The sequence below is a fragment of the Diplotaxodon limnothrissa genome, linkage group LG11, assembly GCF_057381915.1.
Source record: "Diplotaxodon limnothrissa isolate DT_005_m linkage group LG11, D_limnothrissa_male_GT1.1, whole genome shotgun sequence".
NCBI classification, from domain to species: Eukaryota; Metazoa; Chordata; class Actinopteri; order Cichliformes; family Cichlidae; genus Diplotaxodon; species Diplotaxodon limnothrissa.
This window is the reverse complement of record NC_140606.1, coordinates 33289221-33316571: the sequence shown is the minus strand read 5'-3', so window position 1 is coordinate 33316571 and position 27351 is coordinate 33289221. Positions and strand designations below refer to the sequence as shown.

The 27351-nt window shown below is 39.5% G+C and overlaps 1 protein-coding gene across 3 annotated transcripts in view; it reads right to left on the bottom strand.

Annotated features, from left to right (window-relative positions):
* sema6cb (semaphorin 6Cb) overlaps positions 1-27351 on the bottom strand; it is a 148718-nt gene that overhangs the window by 48821 nt on the left and 72546 nt on the right. For all 3 annotated transcript variants that reach the window (XM_085366650.1, XM_085366651.1, XM_085366652.1), the window contains exons 4-8: positions 14134-14336; positions 8952-9066; positions 7449-7506; positions 4291-4347; positions 3794-3895 (exon numbers count right to left, since the gene is read on the bottom strand). In XM_085366650.1, the coding sequence (XP_085222776.1) occupies positions 3794-3895; positions 4291-4347; positions 7449-7506; positions 8952-9066; positions 14134-14275 (474 nt within the window). In that variant the 5' untranslated portion in view covers positions 14276-14336. The remainder of the gene's footprint in view (positions 1-3793; positions 3896-4290; positions 4348-7448; positions 7507-8951; positions 9067-14133; positions 14337-27351) is intronic.

Below are 27351 nucleotides of genomic sequence, written 5' to 3'. Positions count from 1 at the left end.
CAATACGCAAGACCGGAAATGGGTTGTAATCCATTCTCCAGCGCAGCCACACAGCTAACTGTGGTGCAACAGCACCCTGTGACTGAGCTCGTTCACACCAGTTTAGCTATAAAAAACGACTTCACATTTCTGGTGGGGTAATGGCTGCCTGCTCCCTGTACATTTGGCAATAAGATCATGCAGTAGAGGAGAAAATAAGCAAGACAAAACCTTACAATAGACTTTTGCCTTCTAAATTGTGCATAAATGTCTCAAGGGATTTGTACAAAACACTTCAGATTCTTAACAGAGTATGTGTTTATGCTACACTACACTCCTGAAGCTGATATAATCCAGCACAACAGCTCTGCCCCAAATATCACTTTGGTGTAGCTTCAAGTGCTTTGACTGAGATTTTTATTTTGTGCTGCTGTTGCAGTAATAAAAAGAATTACACTGCTGTAGTTCGTTTTTTTGAATGTGCCTCTTGTTCAGCATTAAAAGGTGAACTTTGATTAGATTTGGTAAATAGTGCTTTTCACAAAAATACAGGTGAAGAGTTGCACAAGTGAAGGTAACAGCAGTAAAGATAAAGTGCTGTTAATGTGTTTTACAGCTTAACGAATCAGAGAAGGCAGAAAAACAGGAAAAAGCAAATTAAAAACATGCCTCTCAAAAAAAAAAATCTTTAAATAAACAAACATGGTTAAAAATTTTAATGTAAGACTGGTAAAAAAGAAGCAATTTTGGGGCATTTTTTCAACACTGGGAATGTTTGCAAGGAACTGGGTGCATTCCACAGTATTTGTTCATTACTTACGAAGTAAGTTAATTCTCCAAAATAGACTCGGAATCTCGCATCCATGGAAGCTTTCAACCTCTAAGAAACCTTGAACCCCGAAAATTCATCAAGAAAATTATTCTGATGTTACTAAATGGTGTAACTAATGAGAAGAAAACATTAATACAATCAGGAGGACTTTGAACAAAGAAAACAAAACAAACATGGTTAGTCCCATTCAGTTCCCAATCAGTAATCATCTGAAGATAATTCTCGCTTAAAGAGGACCAAATTCTGTTTACATCTGAATAAAAATCACCAGTTTTCAGCCAACTTCTCCTCACAGCAGTTTGTTAATCCCCCAAAAACATTTCAGAGAGAACATCAGAGAGAAATTAGGATTCAGCAAAGTTGTGCAGTGACTGTAGGGTCGTTACCCCAGTGGGCACATGAAGACAGACGGATTTGATGCTTCAAGGTTTAGTTGTATCGTAACCGCATGCTGAAGACAGCCTCACTGTTGTCTACACACCAGCTGTCTCAGCAGCCTGGTCAGTCAAGCTGCCAGTGCATGGCTGGGCATCCATTCGTTTCTTTGAACAACACACACACGCCTCTGACCCAATCCCCTACTGTCTTCCACAGATTTTTCGTGGATTCCCAGAGACAGATTCCTTGATATGTTTTACACTTCCTCCCTCTCTCCCCAGCTGTGTGGATAGTCATCTCTTGTCAGAAAAAAAAAGGGCGTTGGAGGCTGCAGAGAGAACGAACGTGTGGATGTGTTTTAGTAAAAATGTAAAGCTGCTCTTTTTACCAAAATTGAGTCTGTGGCAGGGAAACGATGATAATGTGTGAATGTAGGTCGCTACGCAGTTCTCTAAACATTTTATATCAACTTCTCTACAGGACCTTCAGGACATGACTGAGACAGGATTTGATCCTGGAAGCAAACATCAGCCTGTGGAGATCCTGCGTCTATAAGCCCCGAGACGAGACTGAGCATCGTTCAGTAGAATGACTTCCGATTTCCCAAAACTAGACATAATCATGCTGCAGTGAGGGCAACTCTCATTTTAAACATCTGGCAGATTATTTTTTGTTTTACAAAAGTAAGAAATTAAACAGCTATCTTTATGCACTGCACTTGGTTAAATATTGTTAATTACACTTCTTAGTATGCATCCACCAGGAAACAAGGAGCCATCAGAAAACGTTTTTACTTTGCTCTCTACAGCAGATCCATTATGCTTCTTCAAAATAATCCCTTATTTTGAAAATGTTTAATTCTAATTAATTTCTAATGTTGTGGACTGTTGGAAACCCCAGGAGTTACTTTGTGGGTTAGCGCACTGGGGAGAAGAAGAAAACTATAAAAACTAAAGTCTAGAGTTATTCAACTCCTCTTTGGTTTGCAGACTCCCCCACACCCTTAGATTTACAGTCGGTGCTGTAGGACGTCTACTCCCTTCTCTTCTAATAGCCTGCTGTGAATCCCAGTCCAGAGCTGTGATGTCACCTCAGAGCTTCCACTGCACTGCTTCCTGTCAGGTTTTTCCCAATAGTCCTCAAACTGCGGAAGACTTACACTCACATTGTCCGCACAAAAATTGTACCTGTGCTCCTGCTAAAATATAGTGCTTTCAGCTGGCTATAAACACTGTTATTTATCTCTAAAGTGGAGGGGTAACCAGGGAGGCTAGGTGCATCTGAGAGCCTCATGTACTAGCATGGATTTGCCTCAAACTTTGTGCCATTATGGTCCCTGATATTCCCACTCCCCACTCATTCAGCTTTGCTGTCTAAGAGGTATGAATCAAGCTACCATCAGCATACTTTGTGTTCAGTCAACAGTCTGCTCTTCGTGTTTTACCAACACGTTGTTCTATCAACATCGAAGTTTGAAGTCTATGTAACACACAAATATGGGAATACATTGCAGTAATATTTAAGTACAGATACTCTGCTAATATTTAAATGTTTGGGCTCCATATTTGTGTGTGTTTATTTCAACATCTAAGAGTTGGTTCTTTATTTTGTCTGCATTCAGCCTGCGCGTCTCTGCCTCTGCTGATGTCTTAAATCAGTTTTTCCAGTTATCTTTTTAGGCGTGCCTGTAGGTTAAGCTCACAGCTGTTTGTTGTATTATCGCTGAAGTGCTGACTGCCAGACTTCTTTTAAAGCTGACGAATGCTGCATTCAACCTGGAACGACCTCTCTTTGTGGCAGTGTTTGTGGGTGTTACATCACAGTAGATGTCTTTTTTCCCCCAAGTGCTGCTAACATTTTTTTTAATCTATTGTTCGAGCTCTAGCTGACTATTACAGATGTACTGCATCAGCTTGTTATTTACAATAATCAGGGCTCCATACGCATGCCTGACCTTTATTTTAATCCACTTTATGCAATTCATCTATTTGACCAGTTTTAATAGTAAATTAATGTATGCATGCTGTAGAGTTCAATTGTTCAAACTGCTCTATTATATTATGATGAAACATTGTAATTATCTCTGGTGCAGCTGCTGTAAGGTGTTATTCTCCAAGACACCCTGGCCAGCTATTTATTTATTACCCAACCTTAAGGGCATGTTCTCCATAAGTGTGCATGACATGTTTTTCTATTTCATAAAAACAAATATCAAACCTATGAGATATTTTATCACAGATGTCAATAGAGGATTTCAAGCACCACCACACAATCACTCAAGTTCTGCCATCTTATTCATAGTCTTTTATTTTAGGTCACGAGCAGTTGTCTAAGCATTTCACTGCATATCGTACTGTGTATGAGACAAATAAAATTTGAATTTAAGGTTTCAACTGTCATCCTGATGACTTTAACACCTCACGGGCTTCGTGTGCATGTGGCATGAGTTTAGCTTAAACTGTCATTTCCATTAGCAAATCAAATAACAGCATCCAGCTGACAAAATATACAAGGACAGGGAACCTTGTCCTTGTACCAGCTGTAATATGATCTCTTATCTGTAATTGAGGCCAGACGGCGGCACACGGGTGTACGGTTTCCTACCTTATAGTTACGGCAGGTGGGATTGAAAGCGTTGGTGCCGCAGGCGAATAACGTCTCGTCGTTGCGTGGTACCAGAACTTTGATGTAGTTGTAACATTCATCCTGTCAGGAGAAAAAGACCTGGACATTATTGCACATCATAAAGCCGGTCCGTTGTGGATCCTGGCACGGCAAAAACACAATCAAAGAAGGAGTTGTAGCAGGTTAACAGTTTTCTGCGTTTTCACAGTCATTATCGTAATCCTCAGGGCGATTCTTGGGGTTTCACCGTTGCTCTGGAGAGAAAAATGTGATGCCAAAAAACTCAAGTATGTCTCTCCTGATGGCTGCATTTCTGATAAGCTACCTGCACACTACTTTTGCTCATTAAAAAGCTTCTCTTGTTCAGGAAATGAAGGCAGTGGCAAATACAGAGAACAGAAGACCTAAGAAGTGAAACCCAAGACCGAAAACAGAACGAGATGAGAATGTGTATGTGTCTGGAAGATTATACTCACGCTGTTTTTCCCTCTCACAGTGCATTTCTCCACATCCTTCGTCTTCCAAGTCAGTTTCTGAAAAATGAACAGAGAGCCAACTGTCAGCTCAAAGACAAGCTGCTTCTCACCATCCCAGCTTTTGTTGCTCCCAATCGTTCAAGTGCTATTACGAGACAGCTGTGATGAAAATCTCATTAATTTCAATAAACTGTTGTGGAGAAAAACAAGCAAACAGAGAAATATCAGCGATGCCTGCTGTGGCTCGAGCAGCTCATCAGTGGGCAGTTGTGGTGCCTCAGTGATAAAAAAAAAATCTCTGGATCTGTAAAAATGCACACACGAGTGAAACAAAACACAAAGCGCTGCTCGCAACACTTCACTGTCTATATAAGGAGGAGTCAATTAGCTTCAATTAACCTGCTGGCCAAAAGCCCTGTCCTTATTTTGTAGACACGACAAAATACACTTTTTGTAGCCGTGCTAGTCGTTCAGCAGGCTTTTATTGAAAAAGATCCATCAGCTTGTTAACAAGCTCTGCCAGCTGAAGGATTAATGTTCCCCCATCAACTGCTGACTAATTTAGTGGCCAAATTTTCTCAGAACTTATCAATACCAGGCTAAATACTTGGAATTATTTAAACTCATTTCTCAATAGCATGTGAGCAGATAAGAGCTGCATGGCTCAATTGGCTGTCTGGGAACAAATTGGCTAGCTTGAGTGGAAGGCTGCCAATATTGAAGTATTCAATATTTCTGTGCAGTTGGTCGATATCCAGACCAAGAGTTCTCTTCGTTGCCACATAATAACATACATTTTTGAGTGAAATGAGCTTTAGGTAAATGTGTCCACACCAAACGAAAATATTTGCCACAAATCCAATGCCATACTTGGTTAAAGTAATATTGTACAGTGCCGTGCATATTTTTTATGTCTTTGCTAAAGCTTCACAGAAAGCAACACCGGTTTAAAATGCATCTTGAATCTTTACTGAAGCTGAGGTTTCACTTCAGCTGGACCACAAGTCCCTGAAGCACAATTCATCCCACAGGTACCTTGTTCTCCATTTCTTGTGGCTGCCTCTCAATTTTCTCAGACAGCTTTCAGTATAGCAAAACTTATGAAGAATAGATTTGCATTTTAATTGTTAAGGGTACATCTACAAAGTTAGTATTATTTCATTTCCACTTTCTCAGATAAACATGATAATGAATGAATAAAAGATTAAGGTTACTATTAATATGTATTTTTCTCATTGTCAAAAAATAGAATTAAAACATATCTCAGTACTTCTCTTACATTTCTGGATTTTTAACCCTGTTTTTTTTTTCACTTGGCTTGAGCACAATGGATATAAAATAGTCATCACACAATTTCTATGGATGAGAGTTCAAGCAGCAGGATAATGCATGATAGTTTAGACAGGACAGAGATAAAAAAAATAAAATAAAGCACAAGTCACAGATTTGTGATATACAGACAATCCAACTTACAGTAGGAGTCATTCATTCCTGCTTTTGGTCTTTCATTTTAATTATTTTGTCTGTAGGAAAACTACACATTGCCAACCTCACTCTAAAGGTGAGATGTCCCTGGTGCTCGAGGGTGTACATCTTTGGTCTAACTTATTTTATATAAAACTCAAGATCATGAGTCAAATTTTTGACACCAAATCCATCATTTTGTAATCAGTACATGGCACACTGATTTTACAGCCAACACTTTGCTATAGAAAAAGACTTTTGTTTGGAAGACCTCTGAGGTGATTTTGTGAAGGTCCAAAATGATTCAGTAGGACTCAGCATTTATGGTAATAGGTTTTACCTTGTCCACGCTCGATTCGGTTTACTAATAATTACTTTTGGCCACCCAGGCCCGAGGAGACTGGTGAAGGGGAGAATGCGAATGAGCGCCCGGTGTGAAAAATGAAGAGCTAGTTTAAAAATTAGCCGCCATGAAGGAATGGATCTATGATGATGGGGGACCCACCATTTTCTGATATGAGTCAGTCACACACCACCAATTGAACTCAGATGGATAACAGGGTAGGACAGCGAGAACGTGATGGCGGTGTATTCATACAGTCTTTAATAATTTGCCTCTCAGTTCCTGCTGTCACACTGGAGGCAGCAGCAGTATGGGTGAATTGGGAGAAAAAATGCACATCATATACACACATTCAATGTTCAAGTCCTCATATAACCCAGTAGAAAAAACGACTAACATAGTTTTGTTCAAAGGTTCCCCTTCTTTGTGTTTTGTTCCACACCCAAATCAATAGTTTAGATGTCCTCAGTGTGGAACAGAGGTGTTATCAGAATAAATATCCGTGTTTGGCAGTAATTTATATACAACCAAACAAAAGTCCAAGCCTTGGAGGGCTTTTATTTAAGTGCAATCATGTTTGACAAATGAGATTCAGATAGGAGTGAACATGGCACTTCAAACAAGAGCAGCGCTCCACTTGTAGTGGATATAGATGTCTGAAGAGAGATTGCCTTTCACTTTCATTCAAGTATTAAGCAAAGGGTAGAAAGCAAAATAACGAGATACAAAAAAACAGCCCATCCCCCCCTGTAAATACACCACTGTTCAAAAAAAGAACAAAAAATGTACAAGAAAGGAAAAGCGGCACAAAGAGCTCTACCTTGGTTCAAACCATTCCTTAAAATGGGTTCAGGTCTATTTTGTCCTGGTGATGTATTATCCAGACTATTACTATTGGCAAGTAAAAGCCCATGTTCGCTTATGTGAACGACTTTAAAGTTAATCTTATGTTTAATGAGCACAGAATCCTAAAACTTATTTCAACTTTAGCAGACCAAAATAGTCGAGTAAGCCTGATAACGCTCACATTATTGGTATTGATCGCGAAGGATTGAGAGATCAAACGTTCCTTGAATGTCAAAGTCTTACAGAAAGAATTTACCTCTGAAGTGAGGTTTTTGCATTCAGAAAAATCCACAGACCGTTGTTAAGGTTTAAAAGCAAATGGCAAGTGCATGATCCAAGATAAATAAAATGTCCTTAAATAAATGAATATCGACCTAAACACATGTATCAATTAAAAGTTCTATGTTGAACTAGAATATAGCTATGGTGGGGTTTTTTTGTATAAGATCGAAATAAAGTAAACACATTGGAAGATTTTCAATCATGATAGCAGACAGACACTTACCTGCTGTGGGATTATCTGCTCAGATGAAGCTGCAAGATTGATGGCAAACACATGGTCCCTGCAAGAAAGTGAGTCATGACATTATTGATGTCATCTTTCTTTGCAACCCTTCATATTTTTTTCCCCAATGCAAAGCTTTAGAAGCATCTAACTTAACCAATTCACCAAAACCTGCCCCAAAACTCTCCTTTTTTCTCTGAGTGCAATTGATTACAGCTGTGCAGCAACACAGACTGGGAGGTGGATTAACAGGCAAGGTTTATTGGCTTTTTGGCTTCAGGACATCACAGGAGTTTTCCAACTATTGACAAAACCCATATGAATCACTTTGTGAAGTGAGGAATGCATTTGTTGCACGCAGCTGTAGAAAATATTAAGCCAGTTTATGTGCATATAGGACCTCTATAACTTTTTGGACTGGGTTCTTGGCAGTGGGAGCACTTTATTTTGAAATAGAGCCAAACACTATAGCAGAACTTATTTTGCACAATGCAACTGGGCAGAGAAGGTGCAACCCTGTACTGTTTAGATAATTAACCTAAAACACATCGAGTAGCAGAGCAATGTGCAAATTAGGCTGTGTAATGCACTTGAAAAAACTTCAGAGGTTCTGCCAAACTGCAAACATGAAAGCAGTCTGATGCAGAAGTGCTGCCTGAGATATAGTTCACAAAGAGCTAAAAGTTTTATTTTGGAAACATTTACCTTTTGGAAGTTTTACATTTTCACATAAATGCAAAATTGCAAGAAGCAGTTTCTGTAGCCATGTTTTTTTTTTCCCCTAATCACTTTTTACTTTCACTTGGCCTTCTTGGAGTTCTTTATTATGCATTTAATATATAATATCTGTACTGCTGACACTGATTTCTTTTGCTGGGCTATTTTCCCGCCCTGACAATTAGTTGCAAATTTTGTCTTTCTTCATTGTGTCCTTTCAAGAGCCCATTTACCTCTTGCCCTGTTTTTGCTGCAAAACAGAAAAAAAAAACTAATTAGCTTTACTGGCTAAAAAAAAAAAAAAAAAAAAAACTCCAAATGGGTAAATGTGTTGCTTATATACTCAGATAAATTATTCAGAGCTTGTTGGCTGCTTATCAAACTATTTAAGAAGTGTGTGGATAAAGGTTTAGGTTAAAGAAACATGATTATAATTACTCACAAAAATATTTATTATACTGAAGCCTTTGTGCAACCATGCACATGTTAACATAGTATCAGACTTATAGACGGATGCTAATGAATATAAATGTGTAAGGTCATCATTCATCATTATTAACTATCCCTTTATAAATGTACAGATTTTACAGTAGGTTGGTAAAAAACATGTATGAAAATATCCCTAGTCCTTATAGTCCTAATATTTGTATGTTTAAACATGAAGTAATGGTCAACGTTTTACATGAGATGTTTTGAGTCATATTTTCAACTTCAGTAAACAATGTAAACATTGTTATATTATATCTTTTGTTATGTTGAATTAGCAGGTGAGTGATGGTGACTGACCGTGCAGCGATATAGAGCATGTGGTTGATCCTTAGCATCCGCTGGAAATCCAGACCCAGGCGGACAGTGTCATTGTCTGACATGAGTCCCTGGAAGCTGGGGTAGAGGTACGACGCTGCACGGGCAAAAAGATGGAGAAGAAGAAATTATTCGAGTATAAGACAGTCATATGCATCCCCCCCTCCAAAAAAAAAAAAAAAAAAAAAAAAAAAACAACCAAAAAAAACCCAACTGGAAAGGAATGTCAGAACTTTACTGTGACAGTTCACCGTGGAATCAAAATTTTAAAACTAAAATTAGGAATAAAGGAAAGGGATTTCCAGTCTTTGTCAAATGTCAGTGGCGTTTTTTTCCCCTTTGAAAAAAGAAAAAAGAAAAAAAAAAAGCAATTTTTCAGTTTCACATTTATGGAGGCAGTTTGACAACGACAGCTAAAAATTTCATGCACAGTAGTATTAGCAATTTAAGAAACACTAACCCAAGGTTACAATTTAGTCGTCTTTTTGAAAACCCTGAGCTCACACTGTATGCAAATGCACACTTGTGGAGGTGGATCAGGGAGAAAAATAGCATCCTAAGCTGCAAATTAGGCAGTCGTGTCGTAGAAGTCAATCTGATTTAAATAACTGGCTCCTCGTAAGCATTTCTGAGCAGACATGTCTGGGGACTGTGCCAAGTGAGAACAAAGAAACAAATCAAAAACATCTGAATAGACATTCTAATTGTCACATTTAAATCAGTCTCAACTGTTTCAAAGGTCACGAAAGTTTAGCTTAAGCCGTTTTCATGCATGCACTGCACCCATGAACTTTTCTAGGACTTATCAGGGAGAGTGCACGCGAAAATGCAAATGTTGGACATTAAATACTCTTGTGAGGTCCTTATTGCAAGGTCTGTCTGATGCAGGATTGTGCTGAATGTGCAAGTAGGCCAACTAGTGGGCGACACGTGTTCCATCTCCTGCATGCATCCCTGTCACAGAAACGACAGGATGTACTCACTCCAACGCAAACCATTTACTGCTGCATGACACGTGTGAGAAAGGAAAATATCCCAACGCGATTCTCCCGAAACCTCCGAAAGTTCATGTGTGAACATGTCTTTAGTGTTATCATCAATGCCATTAAATACCTTCACCTGGTAAAGTGCCTCTATAACAAATGACACCAACAGGAAAATCATTAAACAAAAAACAAACATAAAATGTTAAATAAGATGAACTGAGGGAAGTCGTGCAAAGAAACAGTGATATAATATAAACTTTATGGTGCACTATGGCTGATTTTCAGCTTCCCCTTCTTCCTCTTCCGCATGTTAATTTCATTTTCTTTCCCTTACTCAAAGTGCAGACGAACTCACTAGAGGGCAATATTATTTTAAACAATGGGAGATTGTGTCCAGTACTTTAAATAACAAAATAACAGTCAGCCAGTGGATGGATATGCCTTTCAAAAACTTGATTAAAAAAAAGATCCTTCAGGCAAAAATGGAATAAGCCTGGCTCAATACTGACACCACGCTGTCTTCCATATCACAGATACTTCCCCTGCTGTCTTCTTTTTTTTTTTTAACTAAGCAAAGATTCAGCTGAAGGCCAGAGCATTCTGTCTGTAAAGTACTGTATTAAGTGCCCTAAAGCTTCCCATCTGACCTGGGCTGCTGCTGAATTAGCAATCCCCCCTAGAAATACACCACAATCTGAAATTAGTCTCTCTACAGGGAGCCGTACACGCTCCTTTAACCACTCGTCTCAAATCGACTGTTTAAAGATTTAAATGCCTAATGTCTGGCTGAGTGCTGGACCTTGCTATGCTGTCTGGTGAAGAGACTCCCAGTGGCTCAGCAGCCCGCCCTGCCATCCTCCCCCTTGGCAAATGAGGATTTCTAATTACTCTTTAGCACTTTCACACCCTGTTTAGCTTGGCTAAGTCATTGCTAGCAGAAAACCCCCAGGATAATGACTCAAGGCATTTAGGATCACTACAACGAGAAGAACGTACAACTCATAAGACAAAGTACTCAAAGAACTACACCAGAATCCTACATTGAAGCTCCAGCAAAACTTGTAGTATTAAGAACAATGTTATTTCTTGACCATCTTGATGGTTAGCTTTTAGTCTTCATGGACAATGGGAGTAGGTAAAGTTGATATGCTGTAAAGCCGATTTTGTATTGAGAGGTTTTCCCCAAACTGCACTTCAAAGATTGCATTTTAAAGAACAAATGAAAGAAAGGGGAAACAGTCTGTCAAGGACACGCGTTAAGTTATGACATGTTATCCATAACTGCTAGGACTTAGTTCAATATTTAAAAGCTATTGCTACTGCATAGTAATGATAACTTTTAAAAGGAACCTTTTATGCCCTTTTTTCAACTGCAGGGTTTTATTCTTGAACTCTGTTGGAATTGATTTGCATGAGAAACTGTTCAAAATAATTCTTATTTATCATATGCAGAACCTTGGAGCAGCACCTCATTCACTGACTGAAACAAGAGATTTTAGGTTAACCTTAACAACGTCCCTCTGTTAGATTATTCTGTTATTATATGTTACCTTATATATGTAATCAAAGTAGTTGAATTAGAATACTGCTGTAGATCACATTATACCCTTTAATATAGAGTGTGTGAGCTGTATGTAGTTTAGTTCTCATTATACTTTTGAGTTAACAGAACATATTCACATATTAGTTCATTAGATAAATGTGCATCACTCTGTATCCTTGATCTGCTGGGAATGTGTTACACTGTTTTCTTGACATGCTTAATTGTTGAATCATGAAGAGAAGGTTGTAAGCAGGAGACTCTGTGTCTAAAGACAGGGGAGATAGATAGACCACATTCCACACCCCCACCTTACAGAAAGCAGAGAAACAACTGCCGAGGTCATAACTTAGGCGCTGTAACAGAGGAAGAATGTGATGTTTTGGCTTTTACGACTAGATGGGGGCCACTAGAGACTATAAAAAGCTGAGCAACCCGTCACCATTTTGAGACATGCTGTCGAACCTCTGCAGGCATCTCTCCCGTCCGGACGTTGTAATGCTCTGACTGTTGAATTGTATGGAAATAAATGATTGTTGATTGAGCATTTATACACCGAGTATTGTCCTTCCTTCAGCCCAAAGATTCAAAGAATTGGGTGATTTCAACACCTCTTAAGGACAGTATCTCTTGATTGGCTGCCTCTAACATACAAAGGAAAAGGTTGTGTGTGTAAGATGCTAAGATTAAAGAAAGTTCCTCTTTCAGACATTATACAGAACCAAGAATAGCAAAAAAGCTGCCTGAAACCAATCATGAAAATAGGCAGTGGAGTGTATGCATCCTAAACAAGACTAGACATTTTATTAATAGCCTCATGTTCTGTATAACCTGTATCAGCTGCACTGGCTGTGGAAAACCTAAATATGCCCAACTTAAACAGCACGGTGTCAGTCAAAAACAAAAGTGTAAGAAAAATTATTTGTCCACTTTCTAAAAGAAGGAGTCACTTAGGTATGATTTCATAGACTTCATCCTGACGAAGTACTATGATTCATAATGGATGTCTCAGAGTTGCGAGGGACCTTGCGCCATGCTGTCACCTGCTGGAACTAGAAGTGACAAATTGCTCTCATTACACCTGGGACGGAGCTCCACATATAGCACTATTAGCACAGCTATTTCTGCTAATGGTAGCGTTACTCTCTTCCAGATAGATCAATTACATTGTGTGGGCCATGGTCTCAGCCACCTCTTAAATCAATTATGGGCCATTACATTTAGCAGCCAAGACCTCTTCTGTAGACCTTCCCAGTTATTGGGTGCCACAGATGGGTCCCTAAGGTGGTCCAACAGAGCAGTGTCTTGAGTCTGTTAGAAGTCTTCAAGAGTCTCTTAAATCAAAAACTTGCTGGTTTCCAGCTGTAGCTCTGAAGTTTTAATGTCTTGTGCTGTGGTAACATGTGGAGCCGGGGTAATAATTCATTATTAGCTTCTATCGACTGTCATTGGAATATGGCTGAGACAGTTGTGCTATGAAAATCTTTTGTTCATATGAAAGATTACAGGAAAAAAAGCATTATTATGTGTTTGAATTAATTAAATTATGGTATTATTAGGGACTGAAGAGCATGGACAATTCAGACATTAATTAAGTCAGGTGATATTAACTAAAAGAGGAAAAAAAAAACTAAAAAAAAAATCCATATTGTAGTCACTGTCTCCTCGGTAGGGACAAGTATTGATTATCAGTGGTGATCCAACTCTTTATCAGGAAAAAAAAGCTCAATATGAAAATTAAAATGAAGAATGTTTATGATGTCAGTAAACTAACCAGCTGTCACCTTCATTATAACAGCAGTATGTATGTGTTGTGCATGCATACAGATGGGGTTTTGTTTTGCTTTGCAAAAAATACTGAAAAATTGCTCTTTTTGTAGTACAAGTTTGCCAAACTCTGATCTAAACCAAGGGAGGAAAGAAATATTTGCTGTTTATTTCTTGTCAGTGCTGTTCTTGCACACCAGTCAGTAGTAGTACACATGAAAGCCCCACAGAGTGACAGCTGAGTCATTTTTCCTGCAACTGTTCATAGTCAGTGCTAAATGAAGCTACTGTGAGAAATTTGGCTGTTGACTTTTACACCAAGCTAAATAAATCAAAGAAGAAGAATTTTTACATGAGAGCATTGTGAAAATGTTCTTTTTATGATATACTGCAGACATTATTTACACACTCCAGTTGTATGCCACATACAATAAATGTTTTATTATTCAAAACAATGTTTAGCCTGTTGGACAGTCTAAATAACCCAGCTGTATCCTAATGTGAATCAGATACATGGGCAATAAAAATAAAAAACAGCGCTACACACTTTACATCAAAATTATTCTACAAATTTGCTAAAAGTTTGCACCTCCGCTCTGACTGAGACCTTTTTTAATCATGCATACTAAAACTGAAGTGACCTTATTCGACACCGAGTCAGCGCAGAGCTCAACAAATAAATTTAATTATAGCTGTTCCAGCAGCAGAATAAACATCTACAGATTTGCTTGCTGCAAACATAGCCTTAAACACATCCACCTCACTAAGCTATATCCCCCAGTGACGAGATATGCCTTAGTGACCCTCGCTCTAGATTTACATGTACTCCTGCAACAGAGATCACCATGGCAACAACAGATTTTGAACTTACTTTCTCTGCCCACGACGCTGATTGGTTCCAGGTCTTGGGGGAACGGCGTGGCTCCTGAGGACAGCTGAGCTAAGAAGGCGACAAAAGTAAGAGCCAGGAAGGCTGGCAGGATGGGTCGAGGCAAGACGACCATCAGCCTCATTTTGGCAGAGGAAGAGACCTCACCAGTAACACATGGCCCACAGCAGATTCACCTAACCAACCTATAAAAGAAAAGGCACAGAGTTGGTGCATTGTTGTTATCAATATGACATCCGAGACACCTCAGTGTAACAAAATTAAGACAGTCAAACACTGTAACATGGACTTCTAATATAGTAGCACGCATTGGATATAGATGCATTTTATAGAGATTCTAATTTAAAAGGCAACAATTACATAACTGAAGAATGACTAGAGTAATGTTTAAAGGTGGCATCTTAGTTCCTATTAGCATGCAATGCCTCATGCCAATGCAGTGATGTGATTGAGTGTCCGCCCAACCACTGATTTGTAAGAGTGCAAATGCATTAAAAAAAGGCAGATGGAGTCAGAGCAAACCAGACGTGTGAGGGAAGCAACCAGGAGAGAAGGCAGGCTGCAGGACCCTGACCAGAAGGACACTTAAACATTCACTGCCCAACCGTGTCTTAAACACAATAAACACTCCTTGCTCCACCTGATATGGCGAGATGTCCTTGCAATTGTTTAATTTAGTAAAAGGTAAAAGGTCACTCCTGTGCATATTTAAATATCACCTCTAAAAGGTGGCTCTCACACATGAGCTTTGTGCAAAAACAGCTCCTTCAACTGCAACAGTCACCAATGGTTAAGAAATATGAGGAGGCTTTAAAGACTTTCCATAATCTCATGAGCCACCAAAGAGAGCCTGAAACTGATGAAATGTAATGAGGATGAGCAGGGTGAACATCTCTCACATACAACTATATGCTTTTACAGGAGGAACTAAAGGTGGAGACCATCAAATAAAAAAACAAAACAAAAAAGGCAAAAACACAAAACAAACAAACAAAAAAGATGAAAACAGTGAAGCAGCAAGAACGTTCAACATTTCTGTTTGCACCAGTGAGAGAGTGGCAGCAGGATTATGTGCTTTATACGGAGAATCAATTGTGAGTTATAGGTCAGGACCATAAATGTTTAGAATTGCCACACCTGTCTGTCTGGTTAAAAGGCCCAAGCTAATACCTGGATAATTTGTGACAGGGCTGTACATTTAAAGGCAATGGTGACCGGGACTTGTGATATTAGATCAAAAGAAACATTCACATGGATTTCTATTATGGTAAAGAGTAGATATGTCTGCTGCCACAGAGTTGAAAGTGTAGGAAACTCACTTGTGGGAATTTATGCAACAACACAATAGGCTAATATGTTTCCAGATTCTGCTACAAAGAAGATGATTGGCTTTTTGGAAGTGACAGCTATCTTTGGTATTTCTTTGTGATTCTTGGTGTCCACGCTGCGCCCACCCACCATGCAGGGTGGTGGCAATACCCAGTCAGCCTTTTAGGACTCTGGGTAGAAAGGTTTAACAATTCAGAAGTTGGAAAATAAATACAAATATAACTTAAGAATGGATATGTTAAGCTACAATGACAAAATATTTCATTATGCAGACTGCAATGTATTGGTAAAGTTTAAAAAATGAATAGTAATGGGTAAAAAAATGAAATTGAGAATCAATGTGAGAAAAGTCACAAACCCAAGCTGGAGAGCCTCAAAGATTTATTAAGTAATTTTCACAGATGAAAATGCACTCTCTAATCAATCACATAACGGGACCTTGTCTGCATCAGGCATCTTTTCAATACTGGCAAACACTGTTGGGCTTAGGTGTGGGTTAGTGTCCGAGAAAGGCAGGAAAATTTCCTGGGCCATTATCACAAAGGCTCAAATGGCTCAAAAGGCTCACTGCTTAAAAGCAGCTTTTAAACAGATATCAGAAAATGTTAACATGACCTGCAAGCAGATCTGCACTGAAGCACACAGAGTAAGGAAACAGATGCATGTGCCAGGTTGTACCACTCAAATGCTTAATACTTAAATAGTACAAATACTTGCTGCATTTATCAACCTGAACACCTGGTGCTAAAAACATTCAAATGTACAGACAGCACGTCCTTTGGAAAAAAGTTGGGTGGTAAACAGAAAGTGATTCATTTGTTGTTGTGCGTTTGTTAGCATGAGAGAAGAACTTGTCTTGCATAATTAAAGGAACAACTCCGTAGCCGAACAAAGGGTGCTGCCATCGAAATCAAGATTTCAAAACTGAAAAGTCAAAGAAAGATGTAATAACACCACAAGCAGTATCTGTCAATGATCTCAAAAAACAAAACAAACAAAAACCATCAATGACAGCTTATCAAGTAAAGATGTTGCAACCTCATCCACCTCCAAGAATTCAAATCACAGATTATCATTCTCAATAAAGTGTTTGACAAAGGAGCTCTGCGAATATTTCCTTTTAAAAAAAAAAAAAAGTTTGCATAAAAGTTGGACTCGGGTGTCTGTGTGGGAATAATTAACAGCTCCAGACATTGTACACAAGGCTGAGATTATGCATGAATGTTAATTTCCACATCTGTTTGATATTTGAGGAAAGAGACAGTAACAGATGGATGGAAGAGGGATTTGTCGAAACCAACTTCAAACTGTGATGACCTGCACTCCTTGCCAATTTATTGAGGGCAATGTGTCCTCTACAGGGGTTCTTACAAGCCCTCCCAAGTTTATGCACTGTGTCGCTTGGCAGTGAGACTTGGGCCACATGGTTTTAAGTGGGAGCAGAAAATTAAGTCAACAGAGACATGAACTGTCATCAATATTGATAATAGTGTGCCTCATTTAAATGCAGGCAGAAAGCTGCATTTAGCAATGAGGTCAAGCGATGATCACAACACCATAACTCGACGTGAGTAGGCGAGTGTCTGTTTGTGTTTACTCTGTGAATTACAGCAGCTTGTGTGGCCTGCCTTAGTAAGTATATGAGAGCGATATACCTGATGAATTAGCCTCATATGGTATAATTTGGCTGCTTTGTTTTTTTTCTCCCAGCCAGCGAAGCAGCTATTTAAACAGATGATGTTATTATGAAGACAAATAAGTGAGAAACGTCGCTTAAAACGTCAAAAACATTCACGGCAGAAAAAGGCTAAACAAACTTGTGTCATTTATAGCGTTAAATTACCAATAAAACAGCCGAATGTCAAAATTTATCCACTTTCATCATGAATACGCAGAGCCGCACATAAACCTAAGCAGCGTGTCCGGGGAACACTATATTCTTGTGAGAAAGAAAGGCAGAGATCATTTATTGACAACCTACTTAGCTAAAGGAAGGCAACCAACAGAGTGTGAAAACAAGACAACCATACTGAGTACAAGAGCTTATGCAAGACAAGTAATATACCCCACATGGTTTGTGCATACAGTATTAGCTTATAGTTAAGGTTGAGTTTCAGACTGTTGAGGACTTCATTATCCTGAACTGGTGCTGGAGACATTTTTCAAACTTTACTGCTAGAAGCTGTGTGACAAAAATAAATACTTGCAAATCTAGACAAAAGGGATTTGTCTTTATACTCATCGAGTGTATTGGATATATCACCCACCCCTGGTTGAGCATATGTGAAAAGTAGAGCTCCTGGTTAGATTCCACCCACTATTTCCTGCATCATTCCCCTTGTTCTTTGCTGTCTGCCCTCTACTGCCCTACCAAATAAAGGCTAAAAACTACCCCCCACCAAAAAAAAGAAAATCTGATTTTTACCTTCAGATTTCAAGTGTGAAATACTGGCGAGCTCAAATCATACGAAAATATACTCCACAAGCTGCTGAACTTTTAAGTTAAATGCTGGCAAATGAGGCTCCCCAAAGAAGCTCACATCAATGAATCAATGTTGCACAAAAAAACATTTCAGTTCTGCACTTGAAAAAGATTAAATACTCATTTCTGTGCCGTGTACACTGTGCAGTGCATATCAAACATTTCACCTGATTATAAATTTGTTCTCTGGGTGTGATTTATTGTATGTGAATCAGGCACTGAATGCAGCATCATTGATTATTTTAGAGACACTGCTTACCTGAAACTATGAAATCAAACATCACAGTATATTATATTTATAGGAAATTTCTGGATGGAAGATATTGAAACAAGTTTCATTTTGGGATTTGTACCTAAAGTCGGCTTTACTAAAATTGTTCTCCTAGAATAAACAGTCTTTGGTGCTCCATCAGATGATTTCCTGCAGATAGACATTACGTACTGAAGGTCCAAGCTCTTGCCTTTAGTTCTGTTCCATCGCTGACATTGTTCTGGTTGTACAGCTTAAAGTAGACTTATTATTTCCCCGTTTTCTCTCAAACAGACGCTGTTTCAATAGTGGATTCTTATATTAAATATGGCCCAAGTTCCAAATAGTGAGGTCAGTATATTACAAATAACTCCTTTGTGCCAAAAGCACAGTCTTCAGTCTGCCCTAAAAGCTCCGTTTTCAACAGTTTTTAATGCCATTAGGTCTGTGTAACATCAAAAACAGGTGATATTGTTAATATGGTCCTCACAGCCACAGCTGTGAGCACAACCGCTAAACAGTTAAAACCTTCTGTTTACACGAGGCAGCTAATCAAAAGAAAGCTGGCTTAAAGGGAAAGCTAAAGCAGCTTGTTTTAGACAGGATGAACTGAACAGCTGCACCAAGGCTGGTTATGAGATAGATGCATATTTCCTTTCCAACTGGAAATCAAATCAAGCTACCCCGCTAAAGTCAAAGAAACATAAAGATATAGAACTGGAAACGAGCATAAACTATACTTTTGAATCTGTTACACTAGCAGACAAAGCAAAGCACACTGAAAAATGTGTCTACAAATCAACTACCCTCTGGAACTCTGAGCTCTCTTAATTTAACCCAACACAAAGTCTAATCAGTTAATGACTTTCTGTGCAGTCTAAGGAGAGAGGGATAGCTGGTGAGCTGACAGCTGTCCAAAGGATATAGGCCAGTGCTGATCCTATTCCATGTTCACTCTCTGTGTTCTAGGGTTTGATGGGAGGGCTTGGATCATTTTCTTTTTAATGAACTGGACGTGTTAAGCAATCTGTGAGAGACTGGCAGTTGGGCCTCTTTGGAGGGGTAAGTGTTTCTGGGATGTTGTGGCACACCATTGATAATCTGACATTCATTTGGATTAGTCAACAGCACCGCATCTGGATTTGTAAGATGAATCCACACAGAATCCAGGCCTTTTCTGGGCTAATGCATAAATCAGACTAAAACGATAAGAAATCATGACCTTAAATCGTTGTCATGAATTGAGCCATGCAGTCATTTAAATTCATGTATAAACTCCTGCAAGTAAATTTTTATGTTCTGCGTCCCCATTTGCCTGACAATAACTGTCCCGTAAAAAGTCACGTTTAAAATCTAAATTTCAATTTCATCCTCAATCAGCTGCATTGCTCTGTATGCACCTGTCAACTCCTGGGACTTCTGTTTTCTGACAACACCTGCTGCACAACTGAGCAGCAGAGCATAATCCTGATGCAAAAATCACTCTCTAATATTCCCAGATCTTACCGTGCTTCAGTGGTGGGGAGGCTAATCCACTCATTTTTTGATAGCCACAGAATTGAGTCTACCTTTCACCTCTGTGGGCTTTGATATCTCTGAGCCCCCTGGCTGTGAATCTTTTGTCTGAAGACACACTAGTTTCTGTTCTCACATATTTGCAGGAAACACTGGTCAGCATAATGAGCGAGCATATCCCTGGACTCCATGATAATTTCAGACACAATTAGCCACATTAGCCTCTGCTCTCAGCAGGCCATTACAAAATAGGCTATTATTCTGGGTGCTATAATAACACCAAGAATATGGCTTCCACATGATAAGTCAAGTGTGGGGTATGTTTGAGGACGCTGTGTTCAAGCTTTACAGAGTGAACACTTAGCAAGAGAGGCAGAAGAGTAAGCGAAGAAAACAGACCCTGACTGCTGGATATACAATTAGGGTCATGGTGTTATATTATTCATGCAAGAAGGCATATAGAGAGTTGAGATGCTTTACGAAACATCATTTTCCATTAGTGTATCTGTGGCACCCTTTATACCTCCATTAACCTGCTCCAACAACAATTAATCTTCTGTGATGGACTTTCTGTGCTGTTTAGAGATTTTACAGGGACACATATCTGAAATAAAATCAGATGCCCTAAATGAAGGGGTTGTGTTAAAAAATGCTGTTTCCTCACATTTTTCAAGTTCAACTGCATCTGAGTTGTTTCATTTAAAATTCAATGAGGTAATGTACAGAAACAAAGTTAGAAAAAAGTTGCCTCTGTCTAAATATTTATGGACCCAACTGTAAAATCCACATAATGAATAAAAAATTTAAACAGACCATATCTGAGTTTTCTAGCTTTGTAAAACTAATGAATATTTTTGCCTCATGATTTTTTTTATTTATTTTTTTTGGTCTTGCTGTCAAAACAACTGCAGGGGAATTTTAATGTGACCGGAGGAAAAACAACACATGATAGGAATGGTGTGTGGTGAGACAATCATTTCGTTGTTGAGTCCCGAGCCATATTGTCCCTCCCCAAACTCCCTTTGGAAGGTTCATCAGATCACCAATCTCATTGCAGTCCCATGACACAAATCACACAGCACATCACCATCTGCACTGAGTTGTTTTTCTCAAACACTCAAATCCTGCTCTTCCTGCATACTTTCAGATATTTCCACATAAAGCCACGGTTAACGTTCAAAAGCTGATGTGAAAAATAAAATGTCCTGAAAATATTCTTCATTGGAAATATTCTCTACAAATGTTCGAAGCAATGCTTTCCTTTGCCAGTTAGTTCAACTCTCCCCTGAACCCTCCCAGACAGGAGAAACTTCACTAATTAGATTTCCAATGGCTCACCGCAAAGACGCCGTGGTTGCAAATTGGAATTGGGATCAAGGAGCCTTGGACAATAATTGAAAGAACAACCCCCACAAGACACATAGGTGGATTCGAGATTTTAGGTAGATGCTGCACATGGTACAAGCCAGTTCACTGTAGTGTAGTTACAACCTAGATAAAAAGATCTTTAAACATATTTTAACACATAAAAAGAAACACTTATGTTCATGTTTATAATGCCACTTTCATTATTAAATCAGACTTCCAGTGTTACCTGTCGCTGGCCAGGCAGATGCTATGTACAAACACTTGACACAGCAGAGACATCGAAGATGGGGTGCTGAATACAAACATGTCAGATAAAGGAACTGGGATTTTGGTGCTTTTCAAAAGGTCCTGCAGTGGCAAAAACAGAACGGCTCTAGGGGATCACTGTGGCAACATTTTAAAAAGTCCATTAGCATCACAGGTCGAAGAGGAGTGATGGCTGGCTTCTTGCATTTTACCGAGAATAGAAAATCAATGGTCCCTGGAGTCCTTTAGTTCTTGGATTAGTATGTCAACTGCCTGGTGTCAGTATAATGTAGTCTTATTCTCACAGTGTCTGCATTGTGCCATGGAAAAGAGAGGGCAAGATGGCATCCGGGATGAGACATGTCTGTCAGGGGAGGTTGGGACCCTCCTCGCCATCAATGCCACTCAGCCTGCTCCCAGGAAAGTGCTGCTTTAACCTCAGTGCCCGCAGAGTTCAGACAAGTGATGGGTTGTCCTGTTGCACAGGCCATCGATTGTCACCCCATGTCAGAAATCTCCATTCTCTTCTCATCACAGAATCCCCACGGACCAGAGTGTGGTTTGTACTTAAGCTTAGATGGTAGATCTTGAGAGAGCTGATATCAAAGCACAACCCCGCTGATGGAGAGAGAAAACAAACGTCTGGAAACTGTTTCCGCAATAAATAATGTACACTGTCAGTTGTTCGAGCAAAAATGAGGATATTAGCGTCTTACTGAGCAGCATGGATTCAATAGGAATGGATAGATGATGCTGGCTAACACCAATTGCTTTGGGCATCACTCTTGGAGAAAAGTAGCCCTGCCTGCAGTCAGGCCTGCTCTCAGGACTTCTTTCTACAGACATCAAGTTGGCCAGACTTCACACAGGGGGATCTATGCAGGACTCAGACAGTGAGACGGTTCTCTGATCGATCTGCAAAACCGCTGCAGGCAACATCCATCGTCTTCATGTCTATTTGCAATGGGCGAAAAAAAAACCAAAGGGCTATCAGTGGAAGAAGGATAAGGCTTGCACCAGTGAAATCCTCTTCAATCGTCTCCCTCCTGTTAATTATTTACATTCATCTTCAGGGAGGTCTATAATTCCACTAACATTCTGTGCTCCCTGTCAGTCAGGATCCACCTTCAATCTTCCGGAGTCCTTATGGCATTTAAATCGAGACTTACCTTGGGGTCTTCTAATCAAATAGATCAGCTTAAAATATGCTGGGCAGCATCTGTGCTAACCTAGCTCCCTCATCTCTTTCTCCTCTTCATATATAAAAGTGAATGTTAACTACCCCGTTCTCCTTTCAATCTCTCAGTCATCAATAATTCACAATGTTATTGAGAAACACTACCTGAACCCTGTATTGACAGAAATCCAAGCACTGTCATTCCCTCAAGGGCGTCATAATTGGATACCCCCAGAGGCCACTGATGAGAAATGCAGAGCAAAGGGGGAAAAGTGGGACGATTGTTGTTGTTTTCTCTATTTTGTGTTTCCAATTTTAACTTTCTATTTCAGGAACCCCAGTCTGACCTCACAGGTGAAGTCGGCAAACAAATCGAACAGAGGACTTTCCCTTGACTATGTGTTTGAGGATCCCAATTATAACTACAAAAAGGAATCACTGAACTGTTGGTAAATTTATTTCCGTATTGCACTGTGGGAAATTTATTTAATTTGCGTTTGTTTGTTTGCTTGTTTTAGGGGCGAGGGGGCTGACTTAAATACATTATAAAGGACAAACCAATTTTAATTGATACCATCCTAAATGTTAAATCAGGTGTTCTCCCTGTAAACTGATTCAACTGCATGGACATTATGGAAATACAACACCTCTGTTCAGATGCTGTACATTGTTGTCTGCTCTGGTACTAAAGCAATGATGAAAGTGCTGATATAAAGGAGGAAAGAGCAGATATAATCTCCTGTCACAGTGCACTTTACACACCATCACGGTGCCTGCATCTGTCACGATTTGCACAAAACTGCTGACCTCTCGCAAGGGCATAAGAGATGCACAGGTTATCCAGGGAAGCAGCCAACAATCCAGACGGGATCAAAATAAGCTAATAAAATGCTTCAATAAAATGTGGTGAGAATGATGTCAGCCATTAAAAAGGTTTGTTGTTGCCAGGTGATGGGCATTCAGACCAGAACTAAAGCTAAGACGCCACTGCCTGTGCTCTCAGTCAAAGCAAGCCAGGTGGTTAAAAGCTTTGGTGATGTTTATACATCCCCTAAGGTGAATAAACAAACTCATGGGAAGAGGAGCGCAAAGAGCTAAGAGGTTTGCCTGCAGCCATGTGGGTGTGCCTACACATTTATTTGTCATTTATTCATCTATTTATATCTACTTTTTTATTTTATATCCTAAGTTGCACCATTTACACCAAGCAATACGTTGAGAAGACTGTGTATACAGTTTTCTAGAGTGGTGACTTGGCAGGCTGTGATTCAGCTGTCACTGCAGTAGGCAGTCCAAAAAAAAAAAAAAAAAAACAGTAATCCTAGGAAACAAAAGCAAAACCTCATGCATAAGCAGAAGTATGCCAAGCTGGCCGAAATCACAACAAGAATGAGACTTTTTGTTGTGCAAACAGCAATACAAATAATGGGTTAGAAGCTTATCTTGCTTATGATCCTATTGTATACTCAACTGCTTTATTGCTAAAATAAAAAGCCAACAGTGACTGTAGAGTGGGCGTGGGCTTTTAATCAGACAACAGTGTAGGAAAAATCTGCTCTATCATCAGATAAATAAGCAGAGCGGTGAGGTTTATATAAGGAAGCTTGAATTTAAAAAAGACCCCCATGAGGTACAAGTGTACATAAAAATCCTCATACTCATGGCTTTCTCACAACAAATGCAAAGACATGAAAAAGACCTAGGCAATCAATACTTCAAAGGTTTTACTTGCATTTTCATGATTTGACAAGACTCAATCAGTGCTAAAACCTGCACCACTGATAAAATGAGTCAGAAGATGGGCAATCTCTTTTTTGCTTGCTGTTGCTAAGGATGCTTCAACCGAGGACCACCACTGTAGAGGACTTCACAGTGGCTTTGTGTCCATTAACTCGGCAGCGGACGAAAAGAGAGTGCGAGTTCTCTATTAACACAGAGGTTCTTTGATCTCCATCTTCCCTGTAGTACCAATTAGTTTGCTGCACCGTTTGCATTTCAAACTCTTCACACTTCCTATTTTGAAAGACATCCTGCATGAATTATCAATCTACCACAACTTTTGTTCCCTCCTAAAAAGTGAGTTTCGAGGGGGATCTTTCTAAAGTTCGGGTTCAGGTCACTCAAATGAGGGGTCGCCGGGAAAGCTGAGAGGCATAAGGTATCTGTTACTTGTCTTCCGCAACCAATCAATGGTGTTTTCACCCTGTGTGGAAATGTTTTTATTTCACTATCATGCAATGAGGGGAGCGCCTGACCATTTCTCTTAGTCTTGACAAAAGAAGAGGTCACAATTTCAGCTGTGCCAAAGCTGATATTTATAGTCAAAAGATAAAACAGAGCAAGGCAGAGTAGTTGAGAATTGATCAAAGGAAGATAAATAGCTGTGAAGATTCTTCCGCTGCCTTTATCCCTTGTTAGCGGAGGCAATCACACAACCGTCACCGAGAAGATCCATCGCCGTCACATTATCCCAACAAGATTACAAGGAATGGGGGGGAAGCTAGCAAGGGAATGTGTGACAAAAGTACATTTTGTGAATTTTGGTTAAGGAAGAACAAAAGCAGCAAGCCCTGCTTTTATAAATGAATGATTTTTGCAATCTGACTGGTCAATGCTGATGAAGGGAAATATAAATCAAGCCTAAGAGTGAGGCTTCTTAGCGAGAGTGCTGCACGGAGATAATGGCATCATCATGCCTGTGTGGCTCACTGTTCCTGGGAAGATTAAATACTTCATCATTGTCTTTGGGACAAACATTCTCCGTACGCAAGCATGCATCCAATTATTAGATGCCTTTTCCACTCAAACCCAACATCCATGTGTCAGCTTCATCCCATACTAGGAGAAAAGGGAGAGATGAAAAGAGACAGCAGTCTTATCATGACAGTGCTACCTATCAGGGCAGTAGCCCACGGTGGCAGCTGACCTCACTTTTATTACCACCGTCTCACACTGACGATATCATCTTAACACATACTGAAAGACCCAGAAGCTTTCAGGCTTAGTTTATCTCATTTTATGGCTGTAAAAACTCCATCTTGCCCAAGTCAATGGCCACGGGCTAGCATACACCAAGTAGCAGTGTGGCTCCTTTCACCTCATCAAAGGCTCCAGTGTGACATGGAACAAGAGAGGAAGTTAGCAGGAGCTGGGACATCAAACATGGAAATGGGACATGAATAGTGACAGTAAAAAGACAGAAATCTCAATGAGGAGGAGGAGGAGCTGGCAGAGGGGGAGACGGCAGTATCGCACAGATCACTGATCTGGAATCAGAAACTCAATCAATTCCACCACTCAGTTTCAGGTTAGCAGGTCCTGCTACAACACCAAATTACTAACAGGCCTAAATTACTTTAATGATTCCTTACAGTAGCCAAATGACACAAATGTAGAACGACCCTCGACACTGCAATATACAACTAACCAGCTTTGGGCTCAATCCCTTGTTGGATGATTCCCTAAAAATTTCCATTGGGATTAATTAAGTACTTTGAGCATGAGCTACAAGAGTCAAAACAACACAACATAAATGATGGAAAATTTCCAAGATTTAAGAAATGAGGAACTACTGCAAAGTAACAGATTGCAATTCTTGACCTCTTTTTAGTAGAAACAGAGAATCTCATCTTTACTGCTTTGCTGGGTTAAATGGGTTTTACCACAATTAAACCCTTAAAAGCTACAGCAGTTTTAAAAATAACATCCATCTAATGTCCCCTTGCAGCTTAGGTAGTCTCAGATGGATACACAAAAACAAAGTAACACTCATGTTAATGACTAAGACACTCCCCCAGTGTTTCTTTTAATGAAAACAGTGGAGGCCAAAAGATTCATCACTTCTGATAGAATACACGAAAGTTTCTGCATGGCTAGATTGGCTGCATACATACATGTTGAGTAAGCTGACATTTTTTATGATTCCTCTAACTCACAGATGCTACATAACCTGAAAACAAGATGAAGTTATCACATAACTTGGCATTGCTCAGACAAATAGGGCTTGTACTAGTTATTTATCATATTTAGAAAGCAACCTTTCTGCTTAGCTGATTAGTCTTCTGCAAAAAACCTGGTGACAAATGATCAGAACTACTTGCACCTCAAGTGATCCAAGTCATTTTCAGGTCCATTGGAGGCATACAGTACATCACTATTGTCGGCTCTCCTACAGACCATCTTTGTTGCACTCCTGAATGGGACTGTTGGCTGCTTGCATTCCTGCATGTGTCTGAGTTGTGTTAAAGCTTGGCTTGGATCTCAGTATAGATAATGTAGCCTTCCAGCACTTAAGGAGGATAAGTCCTTATCTCTGTCTAAATACCCAACAGTCATTAGAGGCAATGGGGCTCCCATGGAAGTCAACTAATTACAGTTCCAATCATCATTCTTCCCAACATAAAGATCAATGCATTGGGTATTGTATTTATGATGACATTTTCACTACCTTGACATGATTAACTCCTGAAGTGAGCATTAATCATTATTTAAATGAGATTTTTTTCCTAAAATGATGAGCTTAACTGAATTACTGAACACACATAGAAACTATGCCTCTTAATATCTGCTGCCTGGTGTCTAATTGTGTGAAAATCAGTGTTACCTTGACAGGCAGATCTCTAAAGCTTTTCAAGTCAAGAGTGCTCGTACAAAGCTCCATGTCACCCCACAAATAAAACAACACCACTTCATTGAGGTAGATCAAAGTAGTGCATGTAGCATTCATCTGTCAACTCCCTCACCATTCCTCAGCTGAAGAGTTCCACTCATCTGCATTTTTCAGTTTTTAGAGACAAGAGAAAAAACAGACACAAAGAGAATAAAAGAAGTTGA